The sequence below is a fragment of the Chelonia mydas genome, chromosome 26, assembly GCF_015237465.2.
Source record: "Chelonia mydas isolate rCheMyd1 chromosome 26, rCheMyd1.pri.v2, whole genome shotgun sequence".
NCBI classification, from domain to species: Eukaryota; Metazoa; Chordata; order Testudines; family Cheloniidae; genus Chelonia; species Chelonia mydas.
In genome coordinates, this window is record NC_057859.1 from 10,420,315 (window position 1) to 10,438,249 (window position 17,935).

At 40.9% G+C, this 17,935-nt stretch overlaps 1 protein-coding gene and 1 pseudogene across 1 annotated transcript; one reads left to right on the plus strand and one right to left on the minus strand.

The window, feature by feature from the left end:
• The first annotated feature begins 3,615 nt into the window (after positions 1 to 3,615).
• Positions 3,616 to 8,764, plus strand: LOC114020770 (annotated as a pseudogene).
• Positions 8,765 to 13,954: 5,190 nt separating this feature from the next.
• Positions 13,955 to 17,899, minus strand: GKN2 (gastrokine 2). Its single transcript, XM_007065476.3, has 5 exons — positions 17,888 to 17,899; positions 16,417 to 16,470; positions 15,502 to 15,633; positions 14,977 to 15,087; positions 13,955 to 14,287 (listed from the first exon to the last, which is right to left on the minus strand). Exons 1-5 carry the CDS (start codon positions 17,897 to 17,899, stop codon positions 14,126 to 14,128), a joined length of 471 nt encoding a protein of 156 aa, XP_007065538.3. The 3' UTR covers positions 13,955 to 14,125.
• Between the last annotated feature and the right edge of the window lie 36 nt (positions 17,900 to 17,935).

Below are 17,935 nucleotides of genomic sequence, written 5' to 3' on the forward strand. Positions count from 1 at the left end.
AATGTACACTAAAGGCTTGTTAATATTTAATTGGGCAGTATTGCTTTCTCCGACGATAAACCCCCCTACTTTTGAGTTTGCCACTTTTATGAAGAAAAGTACATTCAATGTCCAGAAAAAAGATTGTCTTGTTAGGGCACTAGATGAGGGCTCAGCAGATCTAGATTCAGTTCATGGCTCTGTCAGAGACGCACCATCAATTGGTAGCAAGTTGCTCAATCTCAGTGGCCTAGATCCTCAAAGGATCTTGGTTTCAATGGGAGCGAGGTACCTAACTACCTTTGAGACTTTGTGCCACTGTTCTCCCTCTATACAATTGGGATAATAATGCTTCCTTCTATTTAGTTTAGTTCCCAGCATCAGGGGAGTGCAAAGGTAAATTTGATGCCATCTTTGCACGTGTGCTCTGAGTAGCTCTCTCTGTTCCTTGGCTATAGCAGAGGGCCTGAGCTTCTGTTGCCCGGCATAACAATATCTATGTCATGGTCTGATTTAGGCCCTACTCCTGAACTTCTCATTCAGGCAAAACTCCCATTAATAGGAGAAAGGAAAGCAGGACCAAGCCCTTCGGGAATATGTATCTGCTATCCGGCGGGCACTTGTGAATTGCAACATACGGCAGATAGGTCACTTATTCAGATGTGCCGTGTGATTGTGCACACATTATCAGCTGTGCTGTAAATCCATTTTTTTAAACAAAAGCAATAACATTTCATGTTAAAATTGTAACAATGGGTTTGCACTATTTCAGTTTCCTGCTGTGTCTCTCATAATCCCACTATCACTTGCATTGTCTCCTCCAGGACAACAGGCAAAGAGCAGCTGTCAGATGCAGTGAGATTAGCACAGCTCTTACTGTCTTGAACCCTGATCCTGCACCAGGGATCTGCAGGCAGAGATGACACCTCGAGGCAGCCTGGTTCAAGTCTTGGCTGTGACAATATGCAGAATGCGCAGCAATTCTGACTACTCTGTGAAAGACCCTGCTAGGCATCCAGAGGGGGCAGAGATGAGCGCACTATTAAAACACAGGTAGACAGAGTCCAGTCTAGTGTCTGACCAGTAATTAACAGCTGTGGTGAGTCAAATTCTCTGCTGGGATAACCAGGCACAGCTCAATTGAACCAAATTCAGCCCTGGTCCTACTGGGATCCAGGAAGTGGGAGGGCGGAAGCCCTGGTGTCAGGAGGAACAACCTCCACTGATCGAGATCCACAGGCAAGTTAGGAGCCTAAATACTTCTGCAGATCTGGACCTCACTCACTAAATTTGGCTCCCCTGCCTTCACCAGAGCTGTGACCGCCTAGGCCAGCAGTGATTCATGCCCCACTCACTTCAGTCATGCTGCTTGCACCGTAGCCGACGGTGAATTTGGCCTTGCACCTTTCAAAGCAATGTCATTGATACTGCTTGCTGTAATTTTAAAGTTCAGGAAAAAAAAATCTAAAGAGTAATGAACAAAGCCATACTGAGGTTGCAGGGGAACTCCCCAGCGAGATAGCTGGGGAGCAGAGGTCAGGCGCTTCTCTCACTACAATGCTCCAGAGAGAGGCGATAGTGCTCGTTAACAATCTCCCCACCTTGTTCCTTCACTTCTCTTCTGATCCAGGGGAGATATGCTGAAGGGAAACACTCTTCCAATCATTCCATTTCCACCCTGACGTTCCCCAGGTCGGCCCATTGCTCTCAGGGCTTTCAGCACCACGCACGCTCTAGACATTCTTTCTGAGCACTACAAATATCTTGCCTCCCTCTGTGCGAACAAAAACGTTCAGCCTGCAGCTTAGAGCAGATTCATCCAGCAAAGCATCTCAGGACACAGTATGTATGAACAATGGTGCATTGCACTGCCTGCATCTTCTTGCACGGCACTGCATTGGTTTACTTATAACTGGGAGCTATTCGTCTGCCTCTGCCATTCATGATTCTGTGAGGGGCACTTCTAAAAAGGTGGGGGCTGTGGCTCTGTATCCCTGCCACCATGAAAATGTGTCCCTTTTCATTTTAGTATGATTAGACGGAGAAACTTAAGCCAGAGAGAGAGAGAGAGAGGCATGATGTATTGGGCTGAAAATAGAACTAGGAACTCCTGAGTTTTAATCCCAGCTCTGACACTGACTTCCTCTAAAGACTTGATGCAATCACTTAATCTCCCTGCCTCAGTTTCCCCATCGCATAGATGGGGATAACTGTGTGCACTTATATGAATCCCCTGGGTGCTGTGAGCACAGAGTTAAAGCCTATCCCTTCCTAAGTAAACCCACTCCCCCCAAAACATAGAACTAACATGAGATTTGCACTCTGCTTGTGTGTTATATCCCTTTGCCGCACACCATGGCCATCTTGTCTGTTTAGATTGTAAGCTCTTTGAGGCAGGGACCAGGTTTACAAGGTCTAACCCAATGGGCTGGATTGGTCCTTAGGCACTACAGTAATAAATTATGATCATCATCAACACCGTTTGGGAAGCATTTTGAAGATGAAAAGTGCTATATAGGCTTGAACTTGCAAAAAGTACTGACTGACTCCTACAAGGTGCTACATACCCTCTGCTCCCATTGAAGTCAATAGGCCACATCTTTACTCACTTTACTCAAGCCACTAATTTCTAACAGAGATTTGCCTATGTAAGACCCTAGTAAGTATATTTTCTACCTTTAGTGTGATGGGTATTAGGTTACTCATGGGTGCTTTCTACCTTCGGTGTGATGGCTATTAAATTATTATTGTAAAGGAATTGCTCTGCTTTTTTACGGCATTACAATGCCGGGCATCTAGCTCTAATCAGCCCGAGGGATTAGCAAGTCTATTTTATTAAAGTATATTTGTAGTAAATTTAAAAGGTGCAGCCCTGAGAACACTGGCAGAGACTGAAGTCATCTGGTTATCTCTAGAGCAGGTGCAGAAGCAACACAAGCTTCCCCTCCATTGTCCTCCCAATGGGCCTCAAACGTAACTGGGAGTGATCATCTGAGATGGGTAGTTAGTATCTCAGAACCATCAGGGGCAAACAGTTCAGACCCCTGGTGCATTCAGTACTTAGGTGCTGTGTTGACACTTCCAACAAAGGTGCCCATGGTAGCAGCTGTGGTGGTTATTTATGCAATACAGATGCCTGACCTCTAGGAATTGGACTGTCAGCTGATTTCACATAGAACCCTGAAACAAGACTGGATTTGAACTGGTAATGGCAGGTCCTGCAAGATTTAGTGTCGTGAGTAATCCTCACTCATAAAGTCAATGAGATTATTCTTATGAGTGATCATTACTGACCTGAGTGAAGCTGCGAAGGATCAGACCCTTTGAAGTGAAGGGTTCTGTGTTCTATTAACAATCATTTGAGCCATCCAAACCTCATCCCCTAAGAATCAGCATGTCTGACTGATCTCCTTTACACGCAGCTTGTCACTGATGTCCTCATGGATGCATCGATCATAGATTCCAAAGTCAGAAGGGACCACAGTGATCATCTAGTCTGAGCTCCTGCATAACACAGGCCAGAGAACTTCCTTCCCCAAAACAATTCCTCAACAAGAGTTTAGATTCACACATCTGGAGTAACTGTACTGAAGGCAGTGGAACCAGTGTGAGACCAGAGTCAGCTTTTAGATGGACATGGATGCTGCTATGAATTTATACTGCTTGGGCCACACCCTGGCTCTACAAGAGTCAACCGGTGTTTTTCCCTCCATTTCAGCGGTAGGTAGATTTGGCCCTTATGCCTCCCTGGATGCCCACATTGAATAACCACACAGTAATAATTAAAAAAACACTAATGGGATATATACTGAGAATGAAGTGAATGTATCAGTTATTCAAATATAGTATATTCTGTATTGCAACATTATTCCAATGTTATGAATATTGTAACATGATACTTCTGTATTATTTTATATTGTAGCACTGGTAGATAGCTGGAGCACCAGTGCCAAGGCCAGACACCAGCTGGCCTCAGCTGGAGCACTGTGTCCAATACTGGGCACCACACTTCAGGAAAGATGTGGAGAGTCCAGAGGAGAGCAACAAAAAAGATAAAAGATTTAGAAAACCTGACCTGTGAGTAATGGTTAAAATGCTTGGGTTGCAGGAATTGTTAATTCTATTATAATTATTATGTTAGTTTATGTCTGAGTCTATGTTAAAAAGAAAGAGGAACAGAAAAGAGAAAAACATGGAAATAGGACCTGATCCTCTGATCATTTCAGGGCCAAAGAAGGGTGAGAGGTGGGAAGTAAAAGTTGCTTTATGATACCTTCGCAGCTTGCACTGCTGGCTAGGGACAGTTTAGTCCCCAACTCCTCACTCCAGTTTAGAGCAGCCTCAGGGCTGCTCTAATGTATACTAGTTTCTATGGCTTTAATGGACCATTGTGACACCTAGGAAAATCTGAAGTGGAGGGAGTTCTGGCCACATCACTCTTCCTCACCATCATCCCTATGCCAGGGAATACACAGGGGTGCATTGAACTAGTACCACAGTTGTACACCATCCATGGAGTCCCCTTATGCAAGGGGAACTTTCAGACAGCTGGGTCTGCTTGACTTCTGATCGGTTTGCACAGCCAGTCTTTAGATGAAATCCTAGCCCCACTGACATTGACGCAAAATTCCCACTGACTTCAGTGGGACCAGAATCTCATGCTTTGGATTCAGTGGAACTTTGCAGATATACACCAGCTGAGGAGCTGGCCTTAAGAATGTAGACTTGCTAAGGTTCAGTGTTTCAAAACTGGTCTCTAATTTTGGATGCCTCCCTTACTAAGACTTAAACTTCTTTGGGACAGGGACTGTCTCTCACTATAAGCCTGTACAGGACCTACCACATTGAGGTCCTAATGCGCTACTGTAATACAAATAATAAATAATTTTGAATGTCCAATTTGAGCGTCTGACAAGATGTTAAAAAAGGGAAGCAGCCAAATTAGAGACTACTTCTGAAAATATCGCCTTACTGGTGACATACATTCTTCACAAGTTCCATACACCACTTAAGCCCTCACAAGAATGCATAAATAAGATTTCAGCAATACATAGGCCTTTTACTGTCTCTCTGCACAGGGACAAATTTCACCCTTAATTATTTCTAAAAGCTGGTTATTTAGCCATGTGAATGTGTATTACTCTCGAACACTTCCAACATTAGAGCAAGCTTAGAGTCATTTTGAAAGAACTCTTTGCTTTGTGATGGTCTATGAGATGCTGCATAATGTGTAGAAATTCCATGGCTTTACTTTGCATGACTTGTCTCTGTTTCAGATAATCATTGGTGCTCTCCTGGGAGTCTGCCTGACTCAGGCCCTGGCCGACGATGTAAGTGGATGCAAGTACTTTTCTGTGTTCAGGGCTTATCAAAACAAGTTGTAAAATTAATATTTAAACAATAAAAAACATGAAATGGGCAAAGTCCACAATATACTTCTGATCTAGATAAGACAAGCCGGAGAGTAAATGGACAAATTTTGATCATGTTTATGCTGGTGTAAATCTGGAGTAAACACACTGGAGCAGAGTCACTCCAGATTCACACTGGGATTAGAATCTGTGAGATTAGAATCTGACCTAAAGTACTCATCTTGTGCAACGGGATTTAATCAGTGCTGCAGTATTCAAATTGATAGGCAGCTCCCTAGAGACTCTGCAGGTTTTCCTGCTGTTATCTAAAGTACTTTGTATTCATTTATGGTCTGGCTTTCCTCCCCCTAAAATTACAATATGAAGTGTCCGAGGCACATACTGACCTATTATTTGGCAGGGAGAGGTAAATACTGCTATCTTTTCCAGGGCCATGAAAGGCCCCTTGACAGCATCATCATCATGCTTCTGTCACCCCAAAGAGATGAGGTACAGACCAGGCACCAGCATGGATCAGCCCTGCCTCCTCTGCAGGGACCCCCTGTCCAGCAGAATGCAGAGGATGGAGAAAAGGGAATGCACAAAGACTGAGGATTTTATAGTGGTTGCTCCTGCATGGTGGGGCATGGGGAAACGGGTTGATACATTGCGTCTCACAGCTACTTCGTGGCTTGGGAAGAGGCTTCTTTCCCACCCCCCATGTCCAGCAATTCAGGCATGGCTGAGGATTTGACCCTTAGTGAATAAATATAATTCCCATTAATATTAATGGGTGATACCTACAGGTTGAGCAAAGAATCTTATGCAGAGCTGACCAAATTCTTCACACAGTTACACAGGCAAGACCCACTCATTTCAATTGGCTGCATCTCATGCATCTGAAGAAGTGGGTATTCACCCACGAAAGCTTATGCTCCAATACGTCTGTTAGTCTATAAGGTGCCACAGGACTCTTTGCAGCTTTTACAGATCCAGACTAACACGGCTACCCCTCTGATACTCATTTCAATTTGTGACACAGGAGCATTTGACCCAATATTTACTCTATTAATGAGGTTCCAAAATCCTTACTCAGACCAAATTCCCATTGAAATCCGGTGGGTTTTGCCCTGGGTGAGACTGCAGTGAACCTGTATCATTCTTATTCATGCCGTTCTGTTTCATTTAGTCGGTCAATGAAAACAACCAAGGAAACGATGGTGGAAACAGCCACCAGAACGTGAACGTCAACAACCAAGTCCACACTGCCAAATCAACAGCTACAATGGTTGGAAGGCTTGGGATGCAGTCTGGGACTACAGCAAGGTGAGGATACACTAAGAACATGGGTATTAATAATTACATGGAGAGCTTACCTCACTTGTCATCCAAAGTGATCTGCAAATGGAAAGGAAATGTCAGTATCCCTGTTTTACTGATGAGGAAACCAAGGCACAGAGCGGGAAAGTGACTTGCTCAAGGTCACAAAGCAAAATCAGTGGCAGAGCCAGGATGGAACCCAGGGGTGAAATCCTGGCTCCATTGAAGCATGTGGCAAAATCCCCATCTACTTCAGTGGGATCTGGGATTGCGAACTCCAGGTGCATTGCCATATCCACAGTATCATGCTGCTCTCTATATACCACAGCTGACATATTGGAATGGACAGAGGTTTACTCCTTACTCCTCCTTCACCGATAGGAGCCACTTGTCAATTACTACATCCCAAGGAGAAATGTATTCCTGACCCCAGCTATTAATCAGTTATTGTTCTGCGGCCTCATCCAAAGTCCACTTAAGGCGATATAAACATTCTCATGGACATCAGTGGGCTCTGGATCAGGCTCCTGAAATGTAAGGATGCAGTTTTCCCTGGATCAGCGTTTCACCCCTTATTTTACACATCTGTGCTTTATATCCTTTGGGCCCGCGGTTGATCAGCCCTTGCATGGACATGCCCAGGCTTTGCACAGCCTAATCCAAAGTTGTTTTCAGTCTGTGGCTGACAGCACATTGCACACATGCAAGTCATGTCGGTTGGAAGTTTTGTACCAGTGTAACTATTTCTGTCGGGGTGTGATTTTTTTTCAACCAAAATAGTTATATCATTACCGCCCCTGTGTGGAAACAGCTATCCCAGTATAAAGGTGCCGTATACTGGGATGGCTTATTCCTCTTCCTGTACACAAATAACTGTACTGGTATAAAGCCCCTTTATAGCAATATAACTATGTCCACACAAGGATTTTATCATGTTAACTATTCTGGTACAACCTTCTAATGTAGGCAAGTTGTTAACAATAAATTAAAAAATCTGCAAAAATATATTCCAGCACAATGAATTCCTGGAGAATTACGTGCAACTTTCAGATCAGCTATAAAATTGAGGTTCCGACCACTTGGAGTTATTAAAGATCCCATGGCATTTGTTTTTACATTAAAATTCCAAGTGGGATAATTCCCTTTTTCTTTAATTCGGTTAGATGTAGTATTCTTATTTGTTTCCTGTCCTAAACTGCTATTGTAGTGTTGCTATTAGCAGTTAAAGACCCGTTTTATTTTATTCCAGTGATGGCTACATTTTAATGGCAGGTGAAATAACTTCCATATAGTTGGCATATCCATTTGGAAAGAACTTTGGAATCTTTTGGCTCCATGAAATTTGATTCATACATAGACATAAAGTAGCAAAGAGTAAAACAGAAGGAGATTAAGGCAAAAAAGATACAGCACTTTTGTCACAGGAGCAATGTTTTAGTTAAAAAGCTGCTACACAGAATCAGATAAGTAATCATTCACATCGATGTTATGCAATATACATGTCAGCAGTTTCTTCTTTGTTTTAAAGGAACTTTTTGCTAGCGGGCTGTTCAACAAGAGGGCTTACATTGTTGCAAAGATGAATAAAGATGCATTCCCAAGTCTGGAGAAACTCAGCAAGTTCAAGGACCAGAAGGTGAGAGGTCAAGACATATGAGGAAATGTTAGTCAAAACAAACTCTTTTAGAAACAGGGCACAATCCAGCTCCTACTGAAGTCAATGGGAGTTTTGCCACTGGGATCAGCGGGAGAAAGGTTGAGTCCATAGCTCTTAAATTCAGTGAAGTCGCATCAGTTTAAAACTGGTGTAAAAGAGGGGAGAATCACATCCACGCTCTCTAAAATGCTCAATGGGACAGAAAAGCATGGCAATCTGGGTTGATGTGGTATTGTATTCCATATATTGGGCCTGAGTCTTCTCTCACTCACATCCGTGAAAAGCTTCTTCTGCCCCTCTCCAGGCCTGGGTCTCTTGTCCCTCTTGGGCTCTTTTCCAGCTCCCTGTTGCTGTTACGGAGTATCACCCCCAGGACTGGCACCTTGGAGTGGGGTTTCTTGTTCCAGGAGTTAGTGCCACTCCTGTGGCTCAGGTCTCCAGCTACAACCCAGAGTGACTACTTTCCTCCACAGCCAGCTCCTGACTTGGTTCCCTTAAACCTTTTTATTATGAGGTCCAAGTGTTGACCATATGAACACCAGACCCCGTTAGTCCTGCCCATTCAGGCCGGGATGCAGTTAATTATGGTACAGATGGGGCTGACTCTATTTCCCTTTAAAGGGGTCAGTCACCCTGTGGCAAAATTTGTTTTGATACAGACAAATCTCCACTTACTCAATTGCCCACAAAACAAAAATGAGAATAGTTGTGAGTAAAATCATTCAAAATTCTATTCAGAAGTCACAAAAGTATTGGTAAATTGACTCTAAGGAGACTTAAACATGTGCTTAAAATTAATGACAGCCATAAGTGCTGATCTGCACAAAGGTTAGAGCTGGATGGAAAATTGGTTTCTTTTTTGTCGAGAATTTCAACTTTTTTTTGAAAAACCAAAACTGAAAAATGTTGTCCAAAACCTTTTGGTTTCGGGGTAAAATGTTTTTGGCTTTCAGCCAAAAGCTTTCAGTTTTCAGGTGTTCAATTTTTAAGCAAAATGCCAAATTTTTTTGGCAGAAAGGAGATGCTTTTCATGAAAAATTTTGTTGAGTCCAAAACTCAGTTTTCAGCCAGAAAGCAATTTTGATCGAACATTTTCAACCCTCTGTCGTAAAGATGCTTTCCTGGGTCAAGGCCAGACATCCAGGTGACACAAATGAACACTCACACATATCTTAAGGATGCCTATCGATTGCATTGTGCACATTCTGCTATGGTATAGCCAGCCAAGAGTATGCCACTACCACCTTTCCTGAGATTTTCGATCACCAAGACCCGCATCAGGAATGTTGCCCAGTTTGGAAGGTCCATTAACATACTCTGTAAAGGAGTCCCTACGTACTACACACAACAGGATCAGGGTGAGCACTTTTGCCTGAGTGTTTAGAACATGATAATGCATGAAAAAGGAGAATGTAGATTATTGCATGCAATGGGGACTGGATGAGATTGGTAATGGGCTAGAGAAACGTGTATTTCTAGGGCATTGTTCAGCTGCTGTCGGAAGCAACGTTCTCACTAAGCAGTATAATTAATTGATCTCTGAAGTATCTCGTTATATTCTAACCATCTCTCATCTTTTCTTTTTCCCTTAAAGGAGGAGCCCTATTGTTTGAGTCTCAAAGCTGTGTTGATTCTGGAATTCTGGGCTTGTTGGGCATTTACCTGTGTGACAACATCTCAGGTTGCTAAGCTTTGCTGTTGGTCATCATTCAGGATCCCCATTGCTTTGGGTTTTTTATTCTCTCTTCACCTTATCTGTCTCTTTTGTTCTATTTTTAGAAATACACCATTTCAGACTTTCCATTGTTTGATTTTAAGTCTGGCCTCCAACTGTTAAATAAAGTGCTTTCATGAAAGGGATTGTGCCTGACTCTCCCTTTTTCCTCTCAGAGTTTAGTAAAAAGGATATTGGCTGGAGGTTAAAACACCAAGTTAGTGTCATGCCCCACACTGCTGCCTTGTTCTGCTTTTCGTTCTCTGCCTTGCTGCAAAAATATTGGCCACAAAGTATAATGAGAGAGGACCTGTGTATTGATATAGACCTAAATCCAAGGAGAGCCACAGACACAGGTTTGATGTCGTTTTGTTAGGAGAACTGCAGCAGCCCACAGCCCTTTCACTTTCACAGCACTAGCCTTCCAGCAGTAGTGGGTTTGCCAGTTGTAACAGCCTGGGAGTCTTACAGGGAGTAAAAATACAGGCAGTAAAAATACAAACCCAGTTATACAGTCAAATTCAGATTAAGATAACCAGATAAATGCAAATTAATGATTTTAAAACACTTTTTTATTAAATAATAATCCTAGACTAATATCTATCTATCTATCTATCTATTATTTTTGTGCATCCAGCACATATCTTAGGGGACTGTGCAGGATAGTTCCCTAAGGGCTTTTTTCAGTTTTAGCACCATAACAGATTTTAAACCTGAGCAACATAACCAGAGACTTATAGATTGAAGATCCAGTGTAATAAAGCCTAAATTAATAGAGACAACCAGTTTCTATGTCTTTAGGTGACTGGATGGCTCAAGGACTTGGGAATATGTAGTGGACTTTCACATCTACATTATCAGTTCAAAGACAGTCTCTGTCAGTGGTGATAAACACATATAATTAACATTTGGAGGCTGTTTCATGGCCTGTGTAAAACAAGTGGAAGGTCCCAGTTAGAGATGGTTGGGAATTTTCCACTGAAACTTTTCTTACTGAAAAATGCCTATTTGTCAACAACAAAACTGTTTGTGAAATAGGGACAGTTTCGATGAATCTCCCAATTTGAAATTTTTTTGGCAAAAAAAGTTTCAAATTTGTTGAAATGAAAAGTTTTGACTTTTGAAATGAAAAGTTTTAGTTTTTCTTGTTGAAGTGACTTTCAGTTACAAATTTTAGCAAATGTAGACAAAAAAGGGTTTAAAAAGTTCAAAATTGAAATAAAACATTTAGAATTTATCTAAGAAAAATGTTTCAATTAACCTGAACTGGTTTTTTTTGTTTGTTTGTTTGTTTGTTTTTGTTTTGTCAGTTCATGACAATTTTCAAGATTTGTACTTTTTGTCCTGATTTGGGGTAGGAAATTTTTTCAAAATCTTGGAAAATTGTCATAGGGCGGGAAGACCATTTCTCACCCAACACCGGTCCCAGGCCAGTTTCTGAAGTACAGCTATCCACATTACAAATCCCACCAACTGAATTGCTCCTCTTAATGGCACCCTCAGGAGACAGCCGAAAGCGTGAGTGGAGAATGAACTATCTTCTCAGCCTTCCAGGTGGTACTTTCAAAGCAATGTTGAGGCACTTTGGCAGGACAAGACGGGGAAGTTTTCTCAGGCTGTACCTCTTCTGTGGATCAATAGAGGACCTTGCATTCCAAGACTGTCAATCCTGCACTTTTCACCAGCACTGAGTTCACAGTAAAATATTATTAAATACAAAATCCTATCTCTTGGAGACACACACACAAATATTCCTAGATTTAATTGCCAGCCTTGAACCCTCCAGGTACATTTTTCCGGATCACCAAAGACCTGCAGCCTGTTGTGAATAGAATTAATTTGTCTAACAGAACAGTTTCATCATAAGAAGATAAAATGCTCCTTTAATAAGTGACAGATGGTTTGATAAGCAGCCAGATTTGAAAATAACTAGGTTAGGAAATTATCCAATTCCCTGGACTTATAAGTATGCTCTGCTCACTGGCAGTCCTTCAAGGCTCAGTAGGCTGCATTTTCCAACTCTAAAATATGCATTCCTCCCAAACATTAATTCCCGCACTGAAATCTAAGAGACAGGGCTGCAGCTATGCTATGCTACCTTGCGTCATTCAGTTCCCCTTGCAAGCTGCCCTCTGGGAAAACATCTGAAGTGCCTTTAGCAATTGGCACAGCTTTTATAATTGGTGCTGAGGAAAGGGAATCCGGGAAGTAAGCTTTTTGGGGCACATATCTTTTTGTTCTGTGTTTGTACAGCACCCAGCACCTGGTCCTTGACTAGGGTCCTAGTTGCTACTACAACACAAACAATTATTATTAATAATAATAAAGATGATAAATGATGGTGAGATTTCAAATGCTGTAAGTAATTTAGGTAGCCAATTCCATTTGACCTAGGCCCCTTTGAAAACTGCAGTCTAAGTCAGTGAGGAACCTGAAATGCACTGCAAAACAAAGTGTCCCATCCAAACTTTTCCCAAGTTGGGATGGTGTTCACATTCAATGTTTGGTTCATCTGACAATAAAGATAGGGGCTGAATGTAAACTTCCAGATCTAAACTTTCTCAAAGTTTGAGAATGTTAAGGTCTGGGGTTTTGGTTCAGACCCATCTCTAAAAGTAACGTTTAAATAAAACATCCTAAAAGGAGTTCTGAAGTATTAAAGATGTGGCTGCTAGTTTGGATGATATCTATCTATCTATCTATCTATCTACTGATCCCTAGCCATCACATTTATGGAGTGCTAGTCACTGATGTATCTAGGTGCTGACTTCACTGGGGAGTTTTGTTTGTAAAAAACCCTGCAAGGTTGAGCTCATATTATGTATGTCACATTGCATGCTGAACAGATGAATGGAACAAGGACAGCTTTATTTTGCTTTGGAGGGAAGCATACAAGCACAAAAATAAGAGGAGAGGGGATTCATTTAGTTGTGTGCTGCTTGTTTTGCAAAAGAAAACCAAGGCAGGGGGAATGTTTCATTCTTTTATTGGTAGATCATAGTTTGCGAGAGAGGCTGATTATGTGGAACAATGAGATTGATCTCAATTTAATAACGTTGCTCATGGCTTACAAAGAATGAAAGCACCTGGAAAATAATAAGCCCATTTCAAGCAATGGCACTGCCAGGGTTACGTCTAAACACTGATCTTTCCGCAGACTGAAATGCCCAAAATGCCCAGGATTCCTGCCTTAGCACAGCCACCAGCTCTTATGGCACCTAAACAGGAAACAAGGACACAAAATATATTTTCAATGACAATTCTCCAAAATCAAGCAAAAAAAAAAAAAAGTACAGGTACAGGACCTGATTGTCAGTTAGGGTCCAGTCCAACACACATTTGAGACTCCAATTGATTTGTGTGGGAGTTGGATCAGACTCTTATGGTGCAACTCAAATGGGGGACATGCAAATGTGGCTTTAAGCCACCTTTCTGTGCTTTTGGTCCTGGGCCAGCCATGTGTCAAACTAGTGCTCTGGCATAAGTTAGACCTACTATAGCCATTAAAATGGCAGGGGATCATTAGAGAACAAAAGAATCTTGGCTCTCTCCCCCTTCCCATGGCCACACCCTCTATGCCAGCAGCAGGGTGTAATGGAGGACCAGCAATAGGGGCTCCAGAAAGTGCTACCTTTGTCTGCTTTGCAAGACAGATCCTGGGCCACCACTCCAGCAAATCCATCTCGTTACTAAATTGTGGAATGCAGAATTGCTTTAGCACAGATGAGCCCAAGCTGTCATTTTATATTCAGCAAGAGAGGGAGGACAGTACAGTGATTAGGGTATTAACCTTGGACTTGGGAGACCTGGTTTAATTCCTGCTCCGCCAGAGACTTCCTGTGTGACCTTGGGCAAATCACTTAAAGTAGGATGCTCAAAAGGAGTTATCCTCACTCATTTTGAGCATTCCGCCTTTAGCCTTTCTCTGCCTTAGTTACCAATCGATAAAATGGGGGATATTAACACTGCTCTAGATCCCAAGGAAATATGCTAAAGATTGTGAGGTGCTCAGGAACTATGGCTCACATCAGAACCAGAGATAGAACTAGGAAAATTAGCTTCTTTAAGACTCAGCGCCTTCTAAAGAATTTGGTTTCAGTCTTATTACTCACCTTCAACCTTGCGAACCTTGTAGACAGGCACACCTTTGCAGAGTTTCTCAATGGGTTTACCAAAGATCAACCACTCCTTGATTTCACCAAATATAGAATCACTGGGTTCATATTGCACCCACAGGCGTTTTGGGGAAAACATCTTGTTCATCATCTTAAAGGAGAAAATATTAAAATATAGTTAGCAATACATCTTATTCCTTAATCTTCTGTAACATCCTTGTGAGAAAACCCATGCACCTCTAACAAATTTTCTCTAGCCACATACAAAGCATCATCTAAATAAGTAACAGATTGTTAATTACAAAGAAGGAAATAGTCACAAAGTTCACTGAAGAGTATTGTATACACAAAGCAAAAATGAACTGCGTTAATCAAATACTTAATAATGATTAATAATAATATAGAACAGCTATATAGTTTTGCACTTTGACAGCTTTCACTTTGTTTTCCATGTTCACCCTCCTAATCTGTACAGTTATTATAAATATATTAAGTAATTTTGCTATGAATATGTTACTGTTCACCTGTCAAAAAGAGGCCGAATTCTGAAATTCCCACTCAAGCAAAATCCCTATTGATTTCAATGAAAGTTTTGCCTGTATAGGAACTTCATGGTTTGGCCCACGTAAACTGATGGCCAGATGTTCAGTTTTGCAGGCACAATTATCTTTAGTGAGTGCATCACTGTAGTATCAAAGTCTCTGTTTTGTTATCACCAGTCTAATAAGAAAGACTCCTAAGAACAGAGAGTATTCCAGATGGCAGTACCCTTTATTTCCATCACACCACCTCTCTAACGTGACTTGCTTGTATATAGTACATAATACTTCAGAGAATTACCTGTTTCTCGTAAGCAAGCCGTCCAATTTCTTTCAGCTCTGGGATATATCCTTTCTCCATTTTCAAGATAAAGCAGGCCCTCCGGGAAAACAGCCTGGTAGCAATGTATCCCTGTGATATAGAAAAGCAGGTTTCTAATTTGAAAATAGTTACTGCCACCCAGTTGTTAATCTTCTCTTTGTATGCTGGGCCAAATTTTGCTCTGAGCTACAACGGTGTAAATGCAGAGTGAAGTCATGGAGTTACTCTGCAGTCACACCATTGTAACTAGGAACAGAATTTATATCTCCTTGTTTATGTCTATGTACAGTTCTAAGGGCAAACTTTATCTTTTCTTCGTTTTGTATTTCTGTTGCATTGCATAGACATATGAAGAAACCAAAGAGATGGATGACTAAAATAGACATTGTTTAAGGATTATTCACAAGGAGGAAGAAGAGGTATCAAGCTAGTTTACTGTGTTTAAAAAGAAAAAAAAAACATTGAGATGATTTTAAGCCAAGACAGATTCTTGATTTCACTTACATGTTTGTAGTCAAAAATGGTATCAGAGGAGCACAACCCAGCATGGACATGGATATCAGCAATATGAAGTTCATTGCTAATAGTCACGGTTTGCTGGACATAGTCACCGTTTGTTCCTGGGAGGCTATAGATCTGAGTACAAAACACAAAATATGCGATAGTCACCTTTTTCACTCATCTGAAAAGTGCAACATAAAATACAGTATTATACCTGTTATGATTCCCGGGCTAATGAAGTCAAAGAATTAAAATGAGTGTGATTTTTATTTACGGTATGGCCCTTTTGCATCACTTTGGCCGTACAAGGCCCCTTTATGCTACCAGAGTGGTGTAAAGGCGCCTTACTGTAAAGAAGAATCAGGCCTGCTGAATCTTGCTTCACTAAGGGATGATTAAGAAGGGAGATACTATCTATATATGACATGGTGAAATATTAAGAAAGGGGAGACATTTTTTAGAAGGGAGATAACCAGGAACAATGGTTTATAAAGTGAACACAATTATTTAGGCTGTATAAAGCAGCAATAATTTCTTCATGGCGAGATCTATTGGATTGTGACTTATTTTTGCCTAGGAAGTGTTGCGCTTGCAAATATCTATACTGTAGGGAATAATCCTGAACTGATTTAGTGGGATGGAAGGAGGTGACCTCACACGTCTTTTTCTTCTTCAGGGCCTTATCTAACAATCCTTCCTCAGGCAAGTGTCAATGGGAGTTCTTCCTGAGTAGCAGGATTGGCTCCTTAATTTATAGGATTGTCTGGTTTGGCAAAGATTACCTTTTCCTTTGTGCTCAGCAATAAGCATTTTATTAATTTCCTCAGTGCCTTTTCTTCCTGGTTATCCCATTTCTCCAGGGACCTAATGCATTGCAAATGAATACTAGGCAGTACAAAGCATTGGCAGTCTACTTACTTCATATGAAAAAGCTTGAGTCCAAAAGACTCCCAGCACAGCAATTACTGTAGCCTGAAAAAGAAATAACAGCATTCATATGCAATAGAAACACTAAAAACCACCATGACACATGGACAGAGTCCAGGCCAAAACTCAGAGCTTGCAGAATTAATGAATCAAGGTATGCTATTTTATTCCCAAGGCTTGAAAAATGATCCACTTTGCACTGCAAGTGGATTATCTGAAAATAATTACATTTTCCAATTGTAAGTTTCTCCTGGTTACGTTTCATTTTGCTTGTATCACTGTGAAAGTTTATGAAAACTGCTTAATCTTAAAGGGAACCCAAAAAGAAATTTTAAAAGAATTCTACTTGTGAACTTGTTTACTTTTTTATGGTATTACAGAATCTATCTAGCTATCTGGCTATCTACTTTGTGATTGTTTTGATACTTGTGTTTTTGTCTTAGAAATATTAGGAACCCCAAACCTACTGTTCCCTAGTTTTGTTGGAGGACCTGTTGGTGGGGTCTCAAAGTACATCAGCTCTCACGCCTCAGCCGAAGGGAAGAAGGTATTTAACAAACACTTTCTTCCTCCAGAATGTTAGTCATTGACATTAAATATGCATTAACAAAAACAAGCAAAAACTTTTAGATGGTCTCTAAAAAACTTTACAACTAAAAATCCCTGCTCCTTTCCATTGGAACGATAAGCATATCCAGATTTTGATCTCCCACTGAATTTGGGATATTAATATCTGGTGGGTTGATGATTCCCTAATTGCCCTAATTCTTGTACCTTCCTCTGGAAAAATCTGGTGCTGGTCACTGTCTGAGATATGGTACAACTATGACCACAGGTCAGATCTCGTACGGCATTTCCTAGATTCCCATATTTGCTTGAGGCCTATTTTACGAGATAAAATATTACAAAGTCCAGTCCAAAGTCTAAATTTAAAAAATGAAACTTGCTAAATATTTTCTACCAGACAGTAATATTCATGTGCATTTTGCCATTCCTTGTCTGACTTTGTCTGAGACATTTCTCATACTTTTGTCTGTGTAAAAAATTTGTAAATTCAGTTTTCTTAATGATTTCATTCAGAAAATAACACTATACTTTTCGTTTTGAGAAGTTACATTTTTCTTGCTATTCAAAAATTACACTGATTGCTTCCAAACATATTTCTTGATTCCTCTGAAAAATTATAACAAAAATTAGCAATGAAACATGCTTAAATTTGGGCTCAGTCCTGAATCCCTTGTTAATGAATGATTCCCACTGATTTCAAGGAGATTATTGCAGCACAAAGAATGCAGGACAGTACCTTCTTATTGTACCAGCAAATGAAACATGAAACATAATTATTCTCAAAACAGTGCTAACTTCACTGAACACTCTTGCTTGTCAAAAAGAATTCACATTTTTATATAAATAGTAGCTTCTTAAAATAATTACAACTGCAATAAAGGACAAATATACTCACAACTGTGTTCATTTTTCTTTTGGATAAAAATAAGAAGTTGTGGATGAA